The following is a 24,835-nucleotide window of genomic DNA, read 5'->3' as shown; positions in this document are numbered from 1 at the left end:
CTCTATTAAAGTACAGATTTCGGCCTTGTCGATCTTTTTTCAAAAAGAATAGGCCTCCCTTCCAGAAGTTCAGACCTTCGTAAAAGGCGTGCTGCACGTCCAACCTCCCTTTGTGCCCCCAGTGGCACCATGGGACCTTAATGTGGTGTTGCATTTCTTGCAATCACATTGGTTTGAACCTTTGCGCAAGATTGAGTTAAAATTCCTTACTTGGAAAGTGGTCATGTTGTTGGCCTTGGCGTCTGCAAGGCGAGTGTCTGAGTTGGCGGCTTTGTATCACAAAAGCCCCTATTTGATTTTTCATGCTGATAGAGCTGAGTTGAGAACTCGTTAGCAATTTCTGCCAAAAGTGGTTTCATCATTTCATGTTAACCAGCCAATTGTGGTGCCAGTGGCTACTGACGCCTTGGCGGAGTCAAAGTCTCTCGATGTGGTCAGAGCTTTGAAGATCTATGTCGCCAGAACGGCGCAGATTAGGAAAACAGAGGCTCTGTTTGTCCTGTGGGCTCCCAACAAGATTGGGGCTCCTGCTTCCAAGAAGACTATTGCGCGCTGGATTTGTAATACGATTCAGCAGGCTCATTCTATGGCAGGATTGCCGTTACCGTTACCGAAATCGGTGAAAGCCCATTCTACCAGAAAGGTGGGCTCATCCTGGGCGGCTGCCCGGGGAGTCTCGGCGTTACAACTTTGCGGAGCTGCTGCTTGGTCGGGTTCAAACACCTTTGCAAAGTTTTACAAGCTTGATACCCTGGCTGAGGAGGACCTCTTGTTTGGTCAATCGGTGCTGCATAGTCATCCGCACTCTCCCGCCCGTTCTAGAGCTTTGGTATAAACCCCATGGTTCTTGAAGCATCCCCAGCATCCTCTAGGACGTATGGCAAAATAGGATTTTAATACCTACCGGTAAATCCTTTTCTCTTAGTCCGTAGAGGATGCTGGGCGCCTGTCCCAGTGCGGGCTGTATCTGCAGTTTGGTTATAGTTACGCTCATGTTGCGTTGAGTTCCGTCAATCTGTGACTGTTGTTGGTCATGCCGTTGCATGCGTTGTTGTTGAATGCCTCGTTGTACGGCGTGTTAGTGGTGTGAGCTGGTATGTATCTCACCTTAGTTTAAAATAATTATATAAATCCTTTTCCTCGAAATGTCCGTCTCCCTGGGCACAGTTCCTATAACTGGAGTCTGGAGGAGGGGCATAGAGGGAGGAGCCAGTTCACACCCATTCAACAAGATTGGGGCTCCTGCTTCCAAGAAGACTATTGCGCGCTGGATTTGTAATACGATTCAGCAGGCTCATTCTATGGCAGGATTGCCGTTACCGTTACCGAAATCGGTGAAAGCCCATTCTACCAGAAAGGTGGGCTCATCCTGGGCGGCTGCCCGGGGAGTCTCGGCGTTACAACTTTGCGGAGCTGCTGCTTGGTCGGGTTCAAACACCTTTGCAAAGTTTTACAAGCTTGATACCCTGGCTGAGGAGGACCTCTTGTTTGGTCAATCGGTGCTGCATAGTCATCCGCACTCTCCCGCCCGTTCTAGAGCTTTGGTATAAACCCCATGGTTCTTGAAGCATCCCCAGCATCCTCTAGGACGTATGGCAAAATAGGATTTTAATACCTACCGGTAAATCCTTTTCTCTTAGTCCGTAGAGGATGCTGGGCGCCTGTCCCAGTGCGGGCTGTATCTGCAGTTTGGTTATAGTTACGCTCATGTTGCGTTGAGTTCCGTCAATCTGTGACTGTTGTTGGTCATGCCGTTGCATGCGTTGTTGTTGAATGCCTCGTTGTACGGCGTGTTAGTGGTGTGAGCTGGTATGTATCTCACCTTAGTTTAAAATAATTATATAAATCCTTTTCCTCGAAATGTCCGTCTCCCTGGGCACAGTTCCTATAACTGGAGTCTGGAGGAGGGGCATAGAGGGAGGAGCCAGTTCACACCCATTCAAAGTCTTATAGTGTGCCCATGTCTCCTGCGGATCCCGTCTATACCCCATGGTTCTTGAAGCATCCCCAGCATCCTCTACGGACTAAGAGAAAAGGATGTGACAGCTCTCTGTCCACTTCCTGGAAGTATAAAAGGCTGGCAAGCAACAGCGTAATTATTGTGTGTGCATTCTCTTACCTAATTATTGTGCTTGCATTCGAGTCTAGCTGTTCCTGGTCTCCTGGCTTGCTGTTTACTTCCTGGAGTTTGCAGTTGGATTCCATGCTCTGATTTCCTTAGCTTTATTCCTGATCTTAGGGGTAATTCAGAGTTGATCTCAGCAGCAAATTTGTTAGCAGTTGGGCAAACCATGGTGGTCATTCCGAGTTGATCGCTAGCTGCATTCATTCGCTGTGCTCCGATGAGGCAAAAAAAACGGACTTCTGCGCAAGCATTTGCGACGCAATGCGCACGCACGACGTACTATTACAATGAACGTTGTAGTTTCACACAGGGTCTAGCGATGCTTTTCAGTCGCACTGTGCTGCAGAGTGATTGACATGAAGTGGGAGTTTCTGGTTGTCAACTGACCGTTTTCAGGGAGTGTTCGGAAAAATGCAGGCGTGGCTGGGCAAACGCAGGGAGTGTTTGTGACGTCAAATCAGGAACTGAATGGTCTGAAGTGATCGCAAGCGCTGAGTAGGTGAAACTGCACAAAACTGCACAAAAAAACTTTGTAGCCGCTCTGCGATCCTTTCGTTCGCACTTCTGCTAAGCTAAAATACACTCCCAGTGGGAGGCGGTATAGCGTTTGCACGGCTGCTAAAAACTGCTAGCGAGCGATCAACTTGGAATGACCACCCATGTGCACTGCAGGTGGGGCAGATATAACATGTACAAAGAGAGTTAGATTTGGGTGGGTTATATTGTTCATGTGCAGGGTAAATACTGGCTACTTTATTTTTACACTGCAATCTAGATTTCAGTTTGAACACACCCCACCCAAATCTAACTCTCTCTGCACGTTATATCTGCCCCCCTGCAGTGCACATTGGGGGTCATTCCGACCTGTTCGCACAGTGCAGTTTTTCGCAGTGGTGTGAACGGGTCAGAACTGCGCATGCGCAGTGGCCGCAATGCGCAGGCGCGGCTCTGCCAGGCAACGGGGAACACCAGGCAGCGACTGATGTAACGAGGATTTCAATCGCAGCGGCAATTGCAAGGTAACTGACAGCAGGAAGGAGTTTCTGGGGTGGCAACTGACCGTTTTCTGGGAGTGGAGTGGAAAACGCAGGCATGTCCAGCCGTTTGCAGGGCGGGTGTCTGACGTCAATTCCGGGACCTGACAGGTTGAAGTGATCGCAGTGACTGAGTGAGTTCAGAGCTACTCAGAAACTGCACAAAATGTTTTTGTACAGCTCCCCTGCACAAGCGTTAGCACACTTGCACAGCTAAAATACACTCCCCCATTGGTGGCGACTATCTGATCGCATGGGCTGCAAAAAGTTGCAGCGTGCGATCAACTCGGAATGACCCCCATGGTTTTGCCCAACTACTAACAAATTTGCTGCTGCGATCAACTCTGAATTAGGCCCCTTGTCCTTGGATTATGACTTGAAATAGATTCCTGTCTACTCACCTGTGTACCCAACAATTGGCATGTCTCTGATTATGTCTCAATTTAGCTCATACTTGCTGATTTTCCCTGAATGCCAGGGAAACATCCACAAACAGAAGTGAGCTCCCTGACTCTCTGAAGAGCCTAGGGGGTATATTTACTAAGGTGTGGGCAGTGGCGTAACTACTGCCCCCGCAGCCCTCGCGGTGGCTTGGGGGCGAGGGGCTGCGGGGGCGCCACTGATTACAGCAGACTGACATGCGGACGAGCGCCCGCATGTCAGTCTGCTTTCTCCTTCCCGCCGCCGCTTGTTGGAGGGACACGGACGGCACAGCGTGTGCCTCTCCTGTGTCCCTCCTGCTGCATCATCTCCGGCGGCCGCGGGTCTAATAGGGGGAAGTGCCGTCCGTGAGCTCTAATTGGCTCACGGACGGCCCCTATTAGACCCGCGGCCGCCGGAGATGATGCAGCAGGAGGGACACAGGAGAGGTGATCTGTGCCCTCCGTGTCCCTCCAATAAGCGGCGGCGGCGACGGCGGCACTGGGGGGAATATCTGGCACTGGGGGGGGGATGTCTGGCACTGGGGCATATATGGCACTGGGGGGGAGATGTCTGGCACTAGGGGGGATATCTGGCACTGGGGCATATATGGCACTGGGGGGGAGATGTCTGGCACTAGGGGGGATATCTGGCACTGGGGCATATATGGCACTGGGGGGGGATGTCTGGCACTGGGGGGGATATCTGGCACTGGGGGGATGTCTGGCACTGGGGCATATATGGCACTGGGGGGGAGATGTCTGGCACTAGGGGGGATATCTGGCACTGGGGCATATATGGCACTGGGGGGGGGATGTCTGGCACTGGGGGGGATATCTGGCACTGGGGGGGGGGGATGTCTGGCACTGGGGCATATATGGCACTGGGGGGGAGATGTCTGGCACTAGGGGTGATATCTGGCACTCGGGCATATATGGCACTGGGGGGGGGATGTCTGGCACTGGGGGGGATATCTGGCACTGGGGGGGGGATGTCTGGCACTGGGGCATATATGGCACTGGGAGGGAGATGTCTGGCACTAGGGGGGATATCTGGCACTGGGGCATATATGGCACTGGGGGGGGGATATCTGGCACTGGGGGGGGGATGTCTGGCACTGGGGGGGATATCTGGCACTGGGGGGGGATGTCTGGCACTGAGGCATATATGGCACTGGGGGGGGATGTCTGGCACTGGGGCATATATGGCACTGGGGGGGGGATGTCTGGCACTGGGGGGGGATATCTGGCACTGGGGGGGGGATGTCTGGCACTGGGGCATATATGGCACTGGGGGGGATGTCTGGCACTAGGGGGGATATCTGGCACTGGGGGAATATCTGGCACTGGGGGCATATGTGGCACTGGGGGGGAATATATGGCACTGGCGGCATATCTGGCACGGGGGGAATATCTGGCACTGGGGGCATATGTGGCACTGGGGGGGAATATCTGGCACTGGGGGCATATGTGGCACTGGGGGGGGGGTATATGTGTACCTGGCACATGGGGGGGGGCTATATTTGGCACCGGGGGCATGTGAGTACCTGGCACCGTGGGGGAATATCTGGCACTGGGGTCATATGTGGCACTGGGAGCACAGCCCTAGCAACAAGGACTACCTCCTAGCAACGAGCATGACACCCAGTGCATGAAACACCTGACAACGAGCATGACACCCAGTGCATGAAACACCTGGCAACGAGCATGACACCCAGTGCATGAAACCCCTGACAACGAGAAGGTAATTGAAAAGTAATTAGAAGCCTTACTGTAGGACTTAATGTGTAATGGGCATTACGGTGTGTGGAATAATGTATCACGGACATTGCGGTGTGTGTCATAATGTGTCACAGGCATTACGGTGTATGGTATACTATATCGCGGGCATTGTGATATGTGGTATAATGTCTCAGGGTCATTGCAGTGTGTGGCATAATGTATAACGGACATTGCGGTGTGTGTCATAATGTGTCAGGCATTACGGTGTGTGGTATACTATATCACGGGCATTGTGGTATGTGGTATAATGTCTCAGGGTCATTGCAGTGTGGCATAATACATAACGGGCATTGCGGTGTGTGGCATAGGGTATAACGGGCAGGGCATTGCGGTATGTGTCACAGGCATTACGGTGTATGGTATACTATATCACGGGCATTGTGGTATAATGTCTCAAGGTCATTGCGGTGTGTGTCATAATGTGTCACAGGCATTGTATGTGCTATAATGTATCAGGGGCATTGCAGTGTATAGCATAATGTATAATGGGCATTGCGATTCCTGTCATAATGTGTCGGGGGCATTACGGTGTGTGGCATAATGTGTCACAGGCATTACGGTGTGGCATAATGTGTCACAAGCATTACGGTGTGTGGCATAATGTGTCGGGGGCATTATGGTGTGTGGCATAATGTGTCATGTGCATTATTGTGTGTGGAATAATGTCTAAGGGCCATTGCAGTATGTGGCATAATGTATACTGGGCATTACTATAAGGAGGAAAAATGACAAATAATGTAAGGGGCATGAATCAGGATTATTTTTCTTTCCTGTGGTGGCTAACGTCTGGGCGTGCAGGTTGCAAAACTGGGGTATAAGGTAGTCTTTTCCTGCAATACCACGCCCCTTTATGAGAAACCACGCCCATTCCAACAAAACCACGTCCCTTTTTTGCAGCGCGCGCCTTCGGCGCGCGCATCTTTATCCCTTTCTTGCTCCCAATTATGTGGCGGGTGGCGGGTGGGGGGGTGGGGGGGGGTGGGGGGTGGGGGGGGCGCCAAAGAATTTTCTGGCTTGGGGGAGAAAAATTTCTAGTTACGCCACTGGGTGTGGGTTTATAGAAGTGGAGATGTTGCCCATAGCAATCAGATTCTACATATCATTTACTTAGCACCTTCTAGAATATATAGAGAGATTTGGTAAGGTTTTTCAGGGTTTTTTTAAAGTGACAATCATTTACACAACAAGATCAATCTGGTTTTGTAGTGTAAATGATTGCCACTTTAAAAAAACCTGAAAAACCTTACCAAATCTCTCACATTCTGAAACTCTGACTCTATTGCATTTGGCCCATAATATCTTGAATCTGACTAGTTGCTATGGGCAACATCTCCCCTTCTATAAACCCACATCTTACTAAATATACCCCTAGCAATGTCATGAGGGGGGGTTGGGTGGGTGCATCACAGTGATAACATCATCACTCTTCACCCACCATGGAGAAAACGCTAGGCAGAAGGAGAATGTGTGCTATAAATATAATAGCCACCACTATGATGGCTACAGTGTGTGGCTGTGCTCCCTAGAAATGTGATGAATTACAAATTATTTGTGCCCAAGGAAGTGTGCTCATTTACTGTAGATAGGGGGTCATTCCGAGTTGATTGCTCACTAGCTGTTTTTAGCAGCCGTGCAAACGCTAAGCCGCCGCCCTCTGGGAGTGTATCTTAGCTTAGCAGAAGTGCGAACGAAAGGATCGCAGAGCATCTGCAAAATAAATTTGAGCAGTTTCAGATTAGCTCCACACCCTGCGTTTGGCCAGCCACGCCTGCGTTTTTCCAGGTACGCCTGTGTTTTTACGTTTTTACGATCACTCCCTAAAAACGGTCAGTTGACACCCAGAAACGCCCACTTCATGTCAATCACTCTGCGGCCAGCAGTGCGACTGAAAAGCTTCGCTAGGGCCTGTGTGAAACTACTTCGGCTGTTGTGAAAGTACGTTGCGCGTACGCATTGCGCCGCATACGCATGCACAGAAGTGCCTTTTTTTGCCTCATCGCTGCACAGCGAACAACTCGGAATGACCACCATGGTGTGGTCCATTACAGGGATTGTATGCTGCAATTCAAAGTGTGTGTGTGCTTTATTACACGGGATCTATGCTGTATTACATATCCTTGGGCACAGGAATCATGTGGAACCATCCTTTTGCCTATTCAATGGCGTACAAAAACCCTGCATGATGAGTCAAATATTAAAATTATGTTTGCTCGATAAACAAGACCTTCTTCCAGCCTCCAGCAGTCCACTGGCAGTGCTTCATGGCCCATGAAAGCCACTTTTTTGGTGATGCAGAACATCTGTAAGTTCTTAACCCATTAACATTTCATTTATTTACTGCTCAAATTTTAATAAAAACTGGAAAAATCGTAGTGGTCCTGTTTGAATCTCTCTCTCTCTCTCTCTCTCTCTCTCTCTCTCTCCTCTCTGGGTCACTCAAATGACAAGCACAGAAGCAAGAATAAAAGCAGAATGGAGACAGCAGCACAAACAGAATGCCCACTGAAGGGGATCTGAAAAGGCATAAACAAGGTGCTGTGGTACTGCACTCAGCAGTATGAGGAGAAGTCTGAGAGCCACACTGTCAAGGGCCCGATGTGAAACAAGCAGTTTGCTGGTGGGTACTAGCCCCATGGCAAAGATGGCACTATGTAAGTGGAAATGACACCACAAAGACCCTATAAAGTGGAGATAGTGGTTGGAGGAGCCCCATTATGCTAACAGCATCCCAGATGGTTCCAGGAGTATACAGTGGAGTGGATCCCATATGCTTGGGGAGTCCTTTGAGGCCGCTTGGGAAGATATTCAAATTGAATGGTGGGCAGATAAGTGGGAGCAGATGGTGAAGCTAATTTATGCCTTCCCCATATGCCTTCCTGGAATGCCTAGGGAAGGCTAGAGCTCAAGGTGTGGACCAATTGTCAGCCTGGAAGTCAGTAGAAATGCTGGTATGCAAAGAAATATTGTGATTGGCCCAAGATGTCAATGACCAGAAGGAGAGAGAAGAAGCATCAAGTGCAGAGATTGCCCAAGTCCTCATCTTCCAGATGAGGACTTGGTTAGAGAGTGCCAAGAACTGTCTGCCCAGTATGTTACACTGGTGGAGGCCAACATTGACCAAGTGGATGCTAGAATGCACTGCCTGCAAGCCCTTCTCTCATTCCTGGAGGAAAGTCACAGTGAAACACTCTGTGACCAACCTGAGCTGTATTACAAATGGCTATTGCGGGCTTGGAGGATAAGGGATTGGCAAGTAAATACCAGGTCACAAAGGATTTATCGGAAATTCCAGATCAAGGATGTTACAATGATCCATTTGAGTATGGGTCCTACAGCTGGGTAAATGTCTAAACCACCACCTGCAATTGCTTTTTTTAACGGAGTGAGAAGTAGCTACAAAGCCTGTCTCCAATAATGTTACAGAGCTAGTCATTGAGTTTCCCTTACGCTTACTTTGAGGAAAACCCTGTGTGCATTTCTTTAAATTGGATACCACTGATACCGGGGGCGCACATACCCATAGTAATACAAAAGTGTGCATGAGGTCCGCAAGGTTTCTCTGAAATAAAAACCTTGCAGACAATTGGACTCCCACCTATGTGTATTCAAGATCTGTAGAAACCATACATCAATAATTAGATTATCATTTCAGGTAGACCAGACCATTGTTCAACAGAAGCGATCTTTGTTTACCCAAACCACAGGAGAGCTAGGTGTAGTGTCCTCTCCCAGCTAGGTGTTGTGTCCCCTCCTTTGGTTTAAATCTGTCCAGACAAGGTGACTTGCTGTGTCTGATTTAATCACCTTGATTAGAAAATGTGTATTGTGTTCTAATGCCTGGGATCCAAGACACAGAAGAAAACAAAACACACACCTACGGCCCGAGGCTATGCTGGGGGTATAAGTAGAGCAACCCAGAGAGCTTAGAGAGGAGTCACTGACCCTAGGCTAAGAGGTGATACTCTGCAGGGATTCATTGTGGGAACTATCATGTTGAATTGTATTATTGAAGTGCGCTGTTTATCACCTATTCTGTTCAATAAACCCACAATTGGTTTTTATCTACTACCGTGTCTGAGTGATCTGGTACCCCATATTTTCACACTGTCCGTTGTAACAGACAAGCGCCACTTGCTCAAATCACATTCATAATCAATGGAGGTACCAGACACATATCCAGAAGGTCAGTACAGTGTTATTTAACTTCTATGGAATATGGGAGCGGAAGACCCACTAGAGTGCCCATGTCAACACTACAATACCAGACACAGCACCTCACCTGTGCTTGTGACATCCCTAATTGGACTTTTGATGACTGGAAACATGTGGTGTGTGTTCATGTGGCATGGGTTGGGTCCGCTGGTCCATCTGAACATGTCATTGACCAGTAACCGCTATGTTGCAGTGCTTGGTGATCATTTGCAGTTCTTCACGGATTTCATGTACCCCCATACAGTGAAATATTCCAGCAGGATAATGCACCGTGTCATTAGCCCCAAGTTGTCCAGAATTGTCCAGAAGCATTTACCTTGTTCACCGCAGTATTTTCCCTTGCTGGCAGATTTTAGAAATACATTTGTGTTAGTGAAATCCTCCCCATTCCTTGAGAGATATACTTATAATATTTCACAGTATTCCACCTATTAGAGTTACAGACAGCTGTGAATAGGGAAACTATAATTATGGCCACATTGTATGTGTATCCATATATATTCAGTTAACGTTTAAGGGAGTAAATTTACTACAGCTTCTAAAAGTGACAAGTAGTAATGTTGCCCATTGCCCATGCAATTACACTGCACACCTAGGGGTAAATTTACTAAAGCTTCTAAAAGTGAAAAAGCCATGTTGCCCATAGCAACCAATCAGATTCTCTCTATCATTTCCTAGGATACAATAAAGAAATGATAGAGATAATCTGATTGGTTGCTATGGGCAACATGGCTTTTTCACTTTTAGAAGCTTTAGTAAATTTACCCCTAGGTGTGCAGTGTAATTGCATAGACGCATAAAACTCGACATACAGATGTGTCCATGTTTATCTTGGCCTTTAATAGGATTAACTAAACCAGGTCAGTCAGACTTAATCCCCTGATGTATTTTTATCTGTATTGTATTGCAGCTGAGAACAATAGATGAAGGCCTTATGTTAATAAGCCATGCTGTGCCTAGGCGCAGCAAAGAAGTCAAGATAAATGTGGACTCATCTGTACAGGTGGATATGAGCATTTTTCCTCTGTGCATGCAATCTGGGTGTAGGAACAGCAGAGTTGAGGTCAACTCTGAATCAGGCCCATAGTGTGTACTGTAATGTTTCAATTCCATGATATGTAATTTAATATAGGTAGTACACTCTCCACATATTCCATGTTCCTTGTGGTCTTGCATTGAGAACCTCTGGGGACCCATCCAGGTGTTATATCTGTAATTCTAGACCCATGTTTGCAGAACTAATTAATGTCCACGACAAGTCTGAGTAACCTTCTATATTTTGCACTGCACCAAATGCAGGGCTGAGCAGGAGTAGTACTGAACATCAGTGCCTAACCCTACCAAGCCTACTCCTCCCAACTTCTTCTAAACACATTTCATTTTTATTGCTGTTGTGATTACTACTTGCATCAAAATCTACTTATTAATAGTCAGCACTGTTCTTGGGAATACTACCACCGTCATCTATTTTATGATAGAGAGAAATTTCTTCAACATCCTTATTATAAAAGTGACTCATTGTCTTCATATCATAGTTGCTGTAGTGATTCTCACAACAACATGCCGCTATTACATTGCTTGCTGCTATCTCATGCTATTCATTGCTTTTCCATTTCATTGTGTCTACTAAAGAGACGTTAGCTAATCATAAAAAGGTGTGCGTGTGTGTTTGCATGTGAGTATTATGCACATGAAGTCCATACCATTTATGTCAGTGGTTATAGTATATGCAAGGAGTGAGACATTTAACATGGCACTGTTATCAATTTACCAGACTACAATTATAATACAGAATGGTACCTGACTAATATTCTAGTACAAAGCTTGAACAAATGGTAAAGATGGTTTGATAAGCTCTCACGTGGTTTATAGTTTGTACTTCCTTTCTTACACACTTCAGACTCAGGATGAACTAAAATTTTATCTTGTGAACATCACATTCTTCAAAAAGCTATGTGCAGATGTTTTTCATCAGTTACGGCTATACTTTTGGATTGGCTGCTTCAGCTATTCAGGTGCATAATCTTCAGTTTACAAACTTGTGTGCTATTATGGGTGACATTTAAAACACCCACAAGTATGCCACGAGGAGAAAGTACATTCTATGAGGTATGAAGAAGTTGATAAATATGGTTAAGTCTATATATATTTGGACACCTACACAATGTTTGTCATTTTAGCTGTTTACCAAAACAAATTTAAGTTACAGTTATATAATGAATATAAGAAGGGTGTAGGAATTACAGCTCTTTAATATGTAGCCCCTCTTTTTCAAGGGACCAAAAGTAACTGGACAATTGACTCAAAGCTAACGTAACATTGAGGCTATCGACACCACTTCCCTATCCTCCCTGTGTGACTCACTTTTCTCTCCTATACTGTCTCTCTAATGCCCTGAACAAGCCACATCCCTATACAATGCTTCCCTTACTTCTGCTCTTGACTCTGTTGCTCCACCAACCACTATTCATCCTCCCAGATCAACATGTAAACCCTGGCACATCACATGTACCAGATATTAGCAAAAATGCTCACGTATTGCTGAGTGACAGTGGAGGAAATGACACACTAAGGCAAACTTCCTCCATTTCAAACTTCTGCTCTCATCATTCAGTGCTGCCATCTCCCTCTCTAAACAGTCATACTTTCAGAAGCTCATCTCCTCCCAGTCTTCCAACCCCCGGTGCCCCTTTGCCACTCTCAACTCCCTCCTCTGCCCACCACACATTGTCTCCCCTCCTCATTCTCTGTTCTTGACTTTGCCACTTACTTCACATCCAAAATGCACTCCATACGTCAGGACTTCACATCCCACCAAACCATCAGCAACCAGCCACCTCCTTTCCCTTACCAGCCCTCCCCATCCCTATTACCAACTCTGACATCTTTCTCCAATTTATGTGGTGAGGAAGTCATGGCCGTCATCCGTTCCTCCCCCCCTCCACCTCTCCACTTGACCCTATCCCCTCCAGCCTCCTTCGCTACCTCTCTCTCTCTGCCTGCTCCCATCTTGCCCACCTCCTCAATCTCTTCCTCTCATCAGGCACTGTCTCCTCTGCCTTCAAGCATGCACTCATCTTCCCTATTCTTAAAAAACCTACCCTTGATCCACACACTCTCTACAACTATTGACCCATCTATCTCCACCCTTTTGCCTCCAAACTCCTTGAGCGTATTGACTATAACCACCTTACTGCCTTTCTTTCTTCCCACGCACTGCTTAACCCATTCCAGTCTGGCTTCCGTCCTCTCCACTCCAGCGAAACTGCCCTCACAGAAGTCTGCAATGCCCTAAGGCCCTTATCCACTCACTGGTCACCTCCAGACTGGACTACTGTAATCTTCTCCTATCTGGCACCCCTGGCAAATACCACTCTCCACTCCAATCTATCCTCAGTGCTGCTGCCCGGCTCATATTCCTCACTAAACATACTACAACCACTTCCCCTCTATTACAAGCCTCTCACTGGCTCTCCTTCCCCTTCAGAATCCATTTCAAGCTTCTCACACGTTCTTGCAAAGCCCTTACCCACTCCTCTCCCAGTTACATCTCTGACCTTATCTTCTTTTACACTCTTGTCCATACTCTTCGCTCTGCTAATGCACGCCGACTATCCTGCCCACTGATTACCTCCTCCCACTCCTACCTCCAATATTTTGCATGTGCTGTTCCCTTTCTCTGGATTCTATACCTCTCCCCCTCAAACTCTCCACCTCTCTACAAAACTTCAAACGGGCTCTCAAGACCCACTTCTTCACCAAACCCAGCCATCTCTCATCCTTAGCTCTCTGTGGCCTATTTTCTACCCCATCTTTGTCACCCCTGTGCGTGTGCCCCTACCCTCTAGAACAGGCATTCCCAACCACGGTCCTCAAGGCACACTAACAGTGCAGGTTTTTGTGATATCCTGGCATCAGCACAGGTGACTTAATTAGTAGCTCAGTTATTTTGATTTAACCGTCTGTGCTGCAGCCTGGATCTCACTAAAACCTGCACTGTTGGTGTGCCTTGAGGACCGTGGTTGGGAATGCCTGCTCTAGAATGTAAGTTTTCACAAGCAGGGCCCTCTTCCCTCATGTGCTTTTACATCTCTAACTTAACCCATCTTCTTTTCAATACTTCCTTTGATGGCACCAAATCCCTTAGTTTTCTGCTGCCCTGGTACTTATTTCAGTGTTGTCTGACACAGCTATGTTTATGTACTTGCCCTATAATTGAATTGTTAGTCACTGTTTTCTTGTTTTGCTTATTTGATTATGTACTCTGTAATTGAGCACTGCAGATCCCATGTGGCGCCATATAAATAAAGGATAATAATAATAATAATAATAGTAATAATAATTTTATTTATATAGAGCTCTTTCTCCAACAGGACTCAAGACGCTTAACGGATACATAGCATAATATAGTACAGAAAATAATGAAGTACAGAAAAGCTTTTCATAAAATACAGAAGCATGTAGATACTAAAGGGACATTATGGAAATGCTAGAGTAAACAGGAAAGTCTTGAGTCTACTTTTGAAGGATTCTATAGTTGGGGCCTCTCACACTGTGCGGGAAAGTGAGTTCCATAGAGTCAGAGCCGCATGACTAAAAGCTCGACCCCCAGATGAATTACGGGAGATTCTAGGTACTGCTACAAGTCCTTCATCTACAGATCGCAGTAATCGAGTGGGGCAGTATGGGGTCAGAAGCTGCCTCAGGTACCTTGGGCCCTGGTCATGTAGTGCTTTGAAACTCAGTAAGCCAATCTTGAAGATGATTTGCCATTTTACAGGCAGCCAGTGAAGGGAGTAGATTCTGGGTGTTATGTGGCTAAAACGGGCCTGGTCGGTTAACAGCCTGGCAGCTGTGTTTTGCACCAGCAGTAAGGGGTGCAATTCTTTTGCTGGGAGACCAAGGTAGAGGGCATTACAGTAGTATAATTGAGATGATACAAATGCATGGATGACTTTTGGCAGATCATCTGAGGGAATTAAAGCTGTTTCATGGACAGGTTTGGGCTATTCCTTTTTTATTTATTCATCAATTAAGCAAGCAAAAAGTCTGGAGATAATTCCATGTGTGGCATTTGTATTTGTCCAAGGAGCTCTCCATGCAAGTGAAAGATGCCATCCTTAGTCTGCAAAAGTAAAACAAAATCCACCAGAGAGATAGCGAGAACCTTAGGGGTGGCAAAATCAACACTTTGGTACATTTTGAGAAAAAGAATGTACTGGTGAACTCAGCAACACAAAAAGAAGAGAACAGTGGTCGATAATCACTGGATCATTTCCATTGTACAAAAAACACTTCACAACATCCAACCAAGTGAAAAACACTCTCCAGGAGGTAGGGATATTATTAACCAAGTCTACCATAAAGAGACGACTTCACAAAAGCAAATACAAAGGGTTTACCACAAGGTGCAAAACATTTGTAAGCCTCAAGAATAGAAAGGCCAGATTAGACATTGCCAAAAAAATATTTAAAAAAGCCAGACCAGTTTGTCAATCTCTTCCTGGTTCCTGCAGCATCTGATGGAAACAATAAGAATAGCCTATAACTATCTATTCTCAGAAAATTAAATAAACAAGCCTATTTAAAAAAAGGACTTACCTCCCTTGGGCATTAGTTGGCATATGGGGGGTCATTCCGACCCGTTCGCACGCATTGGTTTATCGCTGCGGTACGAACGGGTCTGGAATGAGCTTGCACGGCGACCGCACTGTACTTGCGTGACATTGCCCGGCAACATGGGTCACCGGGTTACGTCCAGGAGTACGAAGAAAGCGGTCGCACAGCCAACCGCAAGAAGATTGACAGAAAGAAGGCGTACCTGGGCGTCACCGGACCATTGGAGACCGTTTTCGGGGAGTGGAGAAGGAAATGCAGGCGTGTCCAGCAGAATGGAGGGCGGATGTCTGACGTCAAAGCCAGCCACAGCATCGCAGAGTTCGTCATACAGGGTAAGTATGTCCAGGGCTAGTCTTCTTTTACTTTAATTTTTTTTTAGCTTAGCAGGGCTAACAATAACAAAACTACTAAACAACAAAAATAATAGGAAAGAAAAACAACAGCAAAAAAAAACAAACCCCAAAAAACAGAAGACAATATGCTAAACATGAGAATACGCAGATTCCCAGTTTACAACGTTACTGCATTACAGTCATAACAAAGAGAACGTGCAGGCTTATCTCTCAAGTATACCTTTCGTAAATCAGGAGAAATGACATGACAACCAACTTAATCAGATATCACGCTCAAATACTTCCAAACAGCCAACTCGCTAATTATAGTTATAATTATAGAGCACTGACAGCAAGTACGAGCAAACGGGTGGCCGGCCGCAGGTCCCAGGGGTGACATACGAGAGGGACAGTCCCATTGCTAGCATAAACCCCTCTCACACAGCTCCACATGCATTCTACGAAGCTTGGCCCATCCCCCCAACAGTCCATTTTAGACACACAGTGGAGAGTGTCAGCCACTACAGTTCGTTGAGTTAGGAGAGCTGAGCCATCTACCCCACAGGTCATAATACTTCTGCCCCGCCTTCCTAGCCATGTATACGTATTTCTCGTGAGCGGCCGTTGTATTAACAAGCGAAACCCAAGACTGTACTGTGGGAGCATCCGTAGCCAGCCATAGTCTAGCAACACACACCTTAGCTAGAGCGCACAGATTGATCAGGTATTGTTTGCTAGGAGCATCTAGGGCGTCATCCTCCAAGGCCGACAACACACACACCGTCGGGGTACACACAACCGAAGGAATTACAGTGGACACCATGACATCAATAATACCGGACCAGAATATTGCCATCTTAGGGCAAAGCCAAATAACATGCCAGAAATCAGCACCCAAACCGCCACACTTAGGGCATCTGGCCGAGTGGGTACCGCCTATGCGGGCTAATCGCACCGGCGTCATATACACTCTGTGCACAATAAACAACTGAATTTGTTGATATCTAGTAGTAGTGGTAGATAATTGTGGAGAGCATAAAGCTCCCTCCCAGATCTCATCTGAAATTGGCCCCAGGTCGGATTCCCATTTATGTCTAAGAGAAGACTAGCAGTGAGTCCAATTTTAGTGATATAGATATCTTTATTAAATGATTTTTTGTCCTAAATTTTTTTCACATCGCAAGGAATTTAATCAATTAAAGTAAAAGTTATATTTTAGATTCATTCTTTTTCTACAGTGCGCCAACCAAGAGACAATCCTTTTCTATATGCTACTGTTTCCTATCTTTATTGTCTATGGCAGCAACCCCAGTTTTCAATTGAAATATTAATTCATTATTTATACAACTGTGGATTCTACTTTACAATTGTAATATTATAATATTCAATTATAGACTAGTGAAGAAGACACCCACTTCCCTTTCCCTTTATTTAGTACTACAATCTTACTAGCAGCAATATCCTTGCCTGTGGAGCCATTTTTGTGGAAAGCAATGATGACTGCACGTTTCCCTGCAGGTAACCATGGTTAACAGAGGAAGAACAATGATTTCAAGCACCACCCTCCTTTTAAAGCTTCCAGTCTGTTATTCTAACTCAATCAGCATGACAGATTGATCTCCAGCCTTGTCCTCATCAACACTCTCACCTGTGTTAACAAGCGAATCACTGACATGTCAGCTGGTCCTTTGGTGACAGGGCTGAAATGCAGTGGAAATGTTTTTGGGATTAAGTTAATTGTCATGGCAAAGAGGGACTTTGCAATTAATTGTCATCCATCTGATCACTCTTCATGACATTCTGGAGTATATGCAATAAGCAAATTGCAATCATAAAAACTGATGCAGCAGACTTTGTGAAAATTATTATTTGTGTCATTCTCAAAACTTCTGGCCATGGCTGTATATGCTCATCGGGTCACTAGGTTATGTGCTCAAGCATAACATTGGTGAATGTTTATTTAAGATATAATATTGAAATATATATGACAATAGCATGGTTACAATATATGAATTCCTTTTTAATTTCTAAATATAAAGTGCATACAGCAATTCTTATGAACAGAGCCACCATCATGGGGTACAAGGGATACTGATGTTCCAGGCAACCCAGTATGCACTGCGGCTCCCCCACTGTCTGATTGGCCACTGACAGTGATGATCATCTGCAGGATGCAGTAGCAGAACAGGATTTTGATGGTGGTGGGGCATAAAAGTTGCATGCCCCGAGTTCACCTCTCATTAGACGACAGAGACTTTAATGACCTTTGTCTCCTCCTATTCCCCCACCTCCAACTTGCCTCCTTTCTTCTCCTCTTCCACCTGTCTTGGAACAGCCTGTCCTACTGTACAGTAACAGTGGTACACAGACGTTTCCTAAGTCTGCCTCTGCCCCCATTCCTTAACAAGTGTGCCTCTGACATCCACTACCCAAGTTAGTCCCCTACTTCATGTGTTCCTGTGACCCACTCTTGCCATGTGTTCCTCTGCCCCCTCCCCATTTTCTCTATCTCTGCTGCCCTCCCCATCTATGACTTGGTCTCCCCTCCCCATGGCTGAAAGACAGTATGCAATGCCACATAACTGAGGATGGAGGTAAGCACGATTTTCTATTTAATAAATTATTTGGACTATTAAGTAATATATGCGGGATATCCCCCAGAAACACCCATTTTCAGGGAATATCCACAAATGTTAAAAATTCCCCAGATGTATCTAGGGATCAACCGCAGGATGATCTATGGATGGCATTAGCCGTTGTATACTACAGGACACACTCTGCCAAAAAGTACCAGTAGTAGTCATCTGCATTAATGATCCCTTCACATCTAACACATCGCATGGATGGGCTCCTTTCACAACCCATGTCCTTGGCTATCCTTTCTGATAAAGCTGGGCGATATTTAATTTCTTATTGCCGCACATAGTGGCAATAAGGAATTTTAATTAGCGGGTCCTAAACCTGATAATTAATATCTGTCCTCTATAATTGTGCTATCACCTTCAGTAACCCCCAACAATTACACTTTCTAAGTGTATCTAATATTCTGAACTTATTTTGTAACTTGTTCCTTTTCTGGGGGACGGTCTGATGGAATATAAGGAAGTGTAATGGACTTATAGTGTTGTGTGTGTGTGAGTGTGTGTGTTGGGGGTGGGGGTGGGGGGGTCATCCCAGCATATGCCTCCTCTGGGCTCCATGCTGCATCTCTGCATCCACTGGGTCACAGGAGGAGGTGAGGGGCCATGTCTGTTCATCTTATCTGGTCCCCACAATTTCTGATGGCGGCCCTGCTTATCTTCTAAAGTATTGCAGATTGGCCACCTAGAAAGAAAGAAAGAAACTCAATTAATATCTACTTTTCGTGCATTTACAAATAATTTATATTAATTAACTTTTCCAATTTCACTTTATCATACTGGTGACATTAGCAGACAATGGACCTGACTAAGAGGTTAATTCTACGGCATGCTAGGTTGCAAATGTTTGCAGAGTTGCAGCGGTGGTAATATGAAAATGCTAGTTTCAGCCTCCCACTTGTGTATTCGTGTGCACCGGACCGTGCAAGCACTGAGACAGCCACTTTCAATGCCTGTGAAATGTGCAATTATATTTCCAAACTACTTATTTATTTCAGTATTGTGAGGATACATTTCATATATGGGTTAAGAGGGGCCATTTATCATTTACTATTTGCAGCTTAATACCTGGAAACACCTGTTTTCGGAGAATATCTGCAAATATTCAGTATCAGCCTGATGTATGAAGGAGGGACTGCAGCAGATATCTCTGAATAAAGGCGGAGCCGCCATAGGTTTCTATGGGGAATGCGATGCTGTCAGATTTACCTAGTTCTGAAATGTGAAGCATACTGATGTTTGGCCTCAGTAGCTAATGCCATCTGAAGATGATGTTAGCCTCTGTAGCTTATAGGTTACAATTCACAAAATTTACCAGGAGAGATTTCCTCTGGGACCCTCCCTGGTAATGACTGTCGCCCATGAGTGGTCAGTAGGCCGCACATGTGCAGGTGTCCTGACACTGCTGATGCAGTCTCTTCACTCCAAGCATATCACAGGGCTAATTTCAGAGCTTTGATACACTCCAGCGGGATGCAGTTATGTGACCGACGGTCAGGAGACCTCCCCCTACATTCCACATCCCTGAAAATTCAGACGGTCGGCATGCCGTCCAACAGGGACTATTCCCACTCGTGGCTGTCCACGACACCCTTAGAGTGGGAATAGTACCTGTGGCGACTGCTGGTCGCCACCAAACCTGCAGCGTTGCGTGCGCAGTGAGCCTGCAAGGGCCTTACTACACTCACCTCCCCCATCGGTATTCTGCTGCCAGGATCTTGGTGGAGGTATGCTGACCACCAGTCTCCTGACTGCTGGTCACGCATACCCAACCCATTCCAGTGGTATAGTCACATACTGCAATACGATTTTAGGTGCAAATATTGCACCCATATCCCACTGCAATTGTGACTAATGATAAATGGGTGACTTAAGCAGTGCATGCGAGAAACTAGACATTTGATAGGCTAAAGTAATTGGATGCAGTAGCAGGAAAGGTGCATGCATGAATACGCATTTCCGTGCATATGTATCATCATAATGCACTACTATCATATGTGTCAGACAACAAGTGTGCATACTTAGGGTCCGTTTAATTATTTATTGGGTTTTAAATGCGAGCATTCAAATTTCTTATTGTTGCTATTTGTGGCAAAAAGAAATTCTGTACCACCCGGATAAATTAAGAATCACATAGAGGGACAGGGGTCCCAAAAAGAGCACATACTTATGATAAGTCAAGTAAAATGAAAGTAAAATGATTGCAACATTGATCACTTTACTTTCTGGTGTGGGACCCCCTGCTGCCTGATGTGCATTCAAAGTCATCAGACAACACATGTGCAAGTGGCTATCTGGAGATGGCGTTAGCTAACGGGTCAAAGCGCCGCAATATTGAACTTGGTAAAATTGCCAATATATGAGCCCCATAGAAATCTACTGATAGGAAATGGGCGAACGCCGATATGTGCTGTGGAACCCAAAGAATTTCTCCAAAGAATGCCTAAGTTTAATTGATATCCTCTGAAAACATCTATTTTGGGGGGATTTCTTGCAATTGTTGTGTCATAAATATACCACTTAGGCACCATGGTTACATGAGAAAGGTACAGCTCATACTTGGCTACTCTCCCGGATCCTGTGGGAGACACATGATTTTTCGGGTAGTCCCCCGCACCCCTGGAAGAGTGGGCAATCCTCCCGCATCCGCCCACTTCCTAGTGAAGTTGGCAGAATGGAGGAGATAAATACCTTGTATACCCAGTCCGTTGTAGGAGGTGGAGCCTAGTGACACAATTCCATTGTAATTGCGTCATTATAGCACCGCGCCTATGAAAAGTACGTCATTTTACTGCGAGGGGTAAGGACGCAGTTGGCCCGTCTTTGCCCCATCACTGCCCACCTTTCACTTCCATTCGGGCTTCTCCCGAAGAGGAGAATTCAGATCTTGGCAAAGCTTGGTACATAGTAACTTGTAAGTGATTATTTTTTTATATCTTATTTGTACGCACTTTTTTAATTTTAATGAAGTGTCATATGAAGAAGCGGGAATATCATCTTGACAATTATTAATAAATGTAAGTCACATTTACTATATAATTTTTTTTAAAACATAAATACAAATTAGACTAAATTAATTAAATGAAACACGTTATTTTCCACTTTAAAAATTAAATGGAAATGTTTCATGCTGCAGTAAATATGGAGTTAAGTAATGTGAATAGGCAGCCATAACTTTATATATTATAGTAGCCACATTAATGAATTAAGCTTCCTTTTTCAAAAGAAGGATTTCACAACTTCTCCTGGTGACTTTGGAATAGGGAATGTCCTTTTTGGTGCAGGTTCTACCAATAAAAAAAGTCAATAGCACTTCTTATAAATAGCTTCAAATTTATTTAAGAGTACATGCAGTTTGTTCAAACACCCCACAGATGGCAGGAAAAACAACATTTTGCATGACACATGGAAGGAAAAGCGCATAAACTGGTTATGCGTTACAGATACACTGCCTGCTTCTTCAGACTTGTTTATCCCAATTTTTCCCAAGTAATGTCTTTCATGTGCAATAGATGGAGAACAGTGAGATATTTCTCAAGTAATGTACTCATAGTGCAGTGAAGGGGAGCTGTGAGATCAGAGCGTCAGCATTCCATTCTTAGGGCCAGATTCAAATGTCCCCGTCCCTCCCGCCACCCTATCGCGCCCGCCGGCAGTATTCTAATGTTAACGCGGGCAGGCGCAACAAGTTCGTTTCAGCTTGCTACCCCTGGGAATAGCGAGCTGAAATGCGTGTAAAGAGACCCATTTGGGTGCCCAAATGAGTCTTTTCACAAACGCGCCCATTACGTTAGTCGGATCTAGGTGCTTTGTGCACCTAAACCCGAGTGTAATGGGTGCGATCAGCGCGACAACAGGGGGCATTTGAATATCACCACGCAATCTCCCATCACTTTAGACGGAAGATCGGGGGTGCAATAAGATTTAAATCCCCCTTAGTGTTTAAGTCTCAAGCCAAAATAGCAGCGTACCCATGAAACGCATAAAACCGTTTATGCTGTTCTTCTTCCATATGCCATATGCACATCGTTGTTTTCCCTGCCACCTGTGGGGTGTTTCAACAAACTGCAATGAACTCTTAAATACATTTGAAATGCATTTTTGATACACATACTCATTAAGGAAATACAGATTCTACTCAAATAAAATAGACGCAGTATGTACAACTCTACATGAGCCACTTAGTGTTTTTCAAATATTCATTGTTATTGTTTATGTATTTTTGTTCTTGATTTTTGTTCTTATTCTTATTAAAAATAATTGTAATTCACTTCAAAGCTGAAGTATATATTGTATCACTTATCAATAATGCCTATGTATAACAAAAATATTAAAATCTATATTAATGCCTGAGGATTGTGTCTTTTTAAGAATTCTGCTGTTTGATATATTTTCCCCCAAAGTATAATTAAGTCCTTTTAATAACTTACAAAGTGAAGTCCACGGGTAGAACTGGCATGTGCCCATGTGCAACCAAATGTGAAACTAACTTGGTGTCCTCGTCACCCTTAGTGATAACTGTTTTTAAACCCAAACTAAGGATATATAATGTCCATTACAGGGTGGTTACTTCTAATACAAAAGGTCTTTCCAGGTGTGTAGTCATTATTTGTACATAAAAATGAAGGCTAACCCCAAAAGCATCATAAATAATGTTTCTATATAGGAAAACAGTTTATGTTCCATGCATGATGGATGTCACTCATTAATATGCACAAAGAATGAAACATCAATTAAACAAAGTTGTCTCATGTGCATCCATGAATTTTTTAAAAAGTGAACTTTCATCTCCAGTTATAAACCCTTTATCAACCATCATTATTGATACATAAATTCATCATTAATCACCATTCACCAACATCTTGCATTAACCTCCTCTTAACTCCTAACTATCTGAATTCCGCTTTTTCTTCATGGAATGTAATTTTGCACTGTACTTTCAAGTTTTGTGGAATTTATCATATTTATATATTGTGGAATTTTGTGGACTTTACAATACAAGAACAGATTTGGGATGATGCTGGTCAATTCATTCTGTTGTGTATTGTCGTTGATGTAGGGGAAGGCCAGGAAACCTCCTCCGAATGAAGAAAAAGGCGAATATTCCCTGGACAGTTTTGATATTGCTGTGAATCTTTAGTGCAGTGGTAAGTGCAAGAGTTCTTCTGTCATAAAACTATATAAATAACTTTCTACAGTCAATCTTGGATTCTGCCTTCTGGTCATGTCTTACTGTAACTTGACTGCCCCTAAGTCATTTTACAATTACTGATCTACAGCCTGAATGCATTCAAATACTGTACTGCACATCTGATGTGTCAAGTAAGAATGAGAAGCAAACTAGTAATACTACCTTTGCTACTCACACATAAAATAGCTCATATGAATTCTTGTAGGTAGTTTGACTCATTTATCTTGTGACTACAAAAGGCAACACATCTTGTTAAATATTTTCAGGAAGCAATGTTTGGAACAGCTTTCATATGACTGCTTAGATAATAGTATAACCGTATCTAATTTATCTGATCAGGTCCACAGTGTGAGCATGCATTGCCATTCTCCTTTACACACATTTGTGTAATTTTCAAGATATTATAACAATTATTTATTATTATTTATTAAGTTATTTATATAGCGCACACACATTCCGCAGTGCTTTACAGAGACTATTTGCCCATTCACATTGATCCCTGCCCCAGTGGAGCTTACAATCTATATTCCCTACCACATGTACATAAGCACACATTCATACTAGGGTTAATTTGTGTTGGGATCCAATTGACCTACCAGTATATTTTTGGATTGTGGGAGGAAACCGGAGTACCCGGAGGAAACCCACACAAGCACGGGGAGAATATACAAACTTTGCACAGGCAGAGCCATGGTGGGAATCGAATCCATGACCTCAGTGCTGTGAGGTGGTAATGCTAACTATTACACCAGGCTTTTTCAACCAGTGTGCCGTGGCACACTAGTGTGCCGTGACCAGTTGCAAGGTGTGCCGCGGAGCCAGAGCAGCTTACTGTACTTTCAGAGTGAACTGTTGGCCCGGGCTCTTCTTAGAGGATCAGTCGTGCGCCGACCTTGACCTATGCCTTGAAGATGCTGCGGTGTGATATCACGGACACTGTGTCTCACCACCCAGCCAGCCCACCCACATACACATATTCCAGTTCCTGCCTGCACACAGCTTTCCTTGCCCACCCACATCCACACCTGCCGACCGCCCGCTGCTCAGTATTCGCAGCACTCCACTATCAACAACCCCCGCCACTGAGGGACAGGAAGGAGGACAGCTGACCGGTAGGGGCTAATATTTGTTATTTTATTTCTCCTGTGGGGAACAATAAGATTTATGTGGGGAGAATAAGGATTTATGGATTTATGGGGGGAATAATGTGAATAATTTATGTGGGGAGCAATAGGATTTATGTGGGGAGAAATGTGATTGATTTATGTGTGAGCAACATGATTTATGTGGGGAGCAATAGGATTTATGTAAGGAGCAACATGATTTATGTGGGGAGCAATAGGATTTATGTAGGGAGCAACATGATTTATGTGGGGAGCAATAGGATTTATATAGGGAGCAACATGATTTATGTGGGGAGCAATGGTGGTCATTCCGAGTTGTTCGCTCGCTGCCGTTTTCAGCAGAATTGCGATCAGGCTA

The 24,835-nt window shown here is 44.9% G+C and overlaps 1 protein-coding gene across 1 annotated transcript in view; it reads right to left on the bottom strand.

The window, feature by feature from the left end:
- Positions 1 to 13,899: 13,899 nt before the first annotated feature.
- Positions 13,900 to 24,835, bottom strand: part of LOC134897198 (programmed cell death 1 ligand 1-like) — a 160,874-nt gene continuing 149,938 nt past the window's right edge. The window contains exon 7 of the mRNA XM_063913983.1: positions 13,900 to 18,847. Within this exon, the coding sequence (XP_063770053.1) occupies positions 18,825 to 18,847 (23 nt within the window). The 3' untranslated portion in view covers positions 13,900 to 18,824. The remainder of the gene's footprint in view (positions 18,848 to 24,835) is intronic.

This window comes from Pseudophryne corroboree, chromosome 1, assembly GCF_028390025.1.
Source record: "Pseudophryne corroboree isolate aPseCor3 chromosome 1, aPseCor3.hap2, whole genome shotgun sequence".
In the NCBI taxonomy this organism is placed as follows: domain Eukaryota; kingdom Metazoa; phylum Chordata; class Amphibia; order Anura; family Myobatrachidae; genus Pseudophryne; species Pseudophryne corroboree.
The sequence above is the reverse complement of the archived record's forward strand: the minus strand, read 5'-3'. Positions and strand labels throughout refer to the sequence as shown.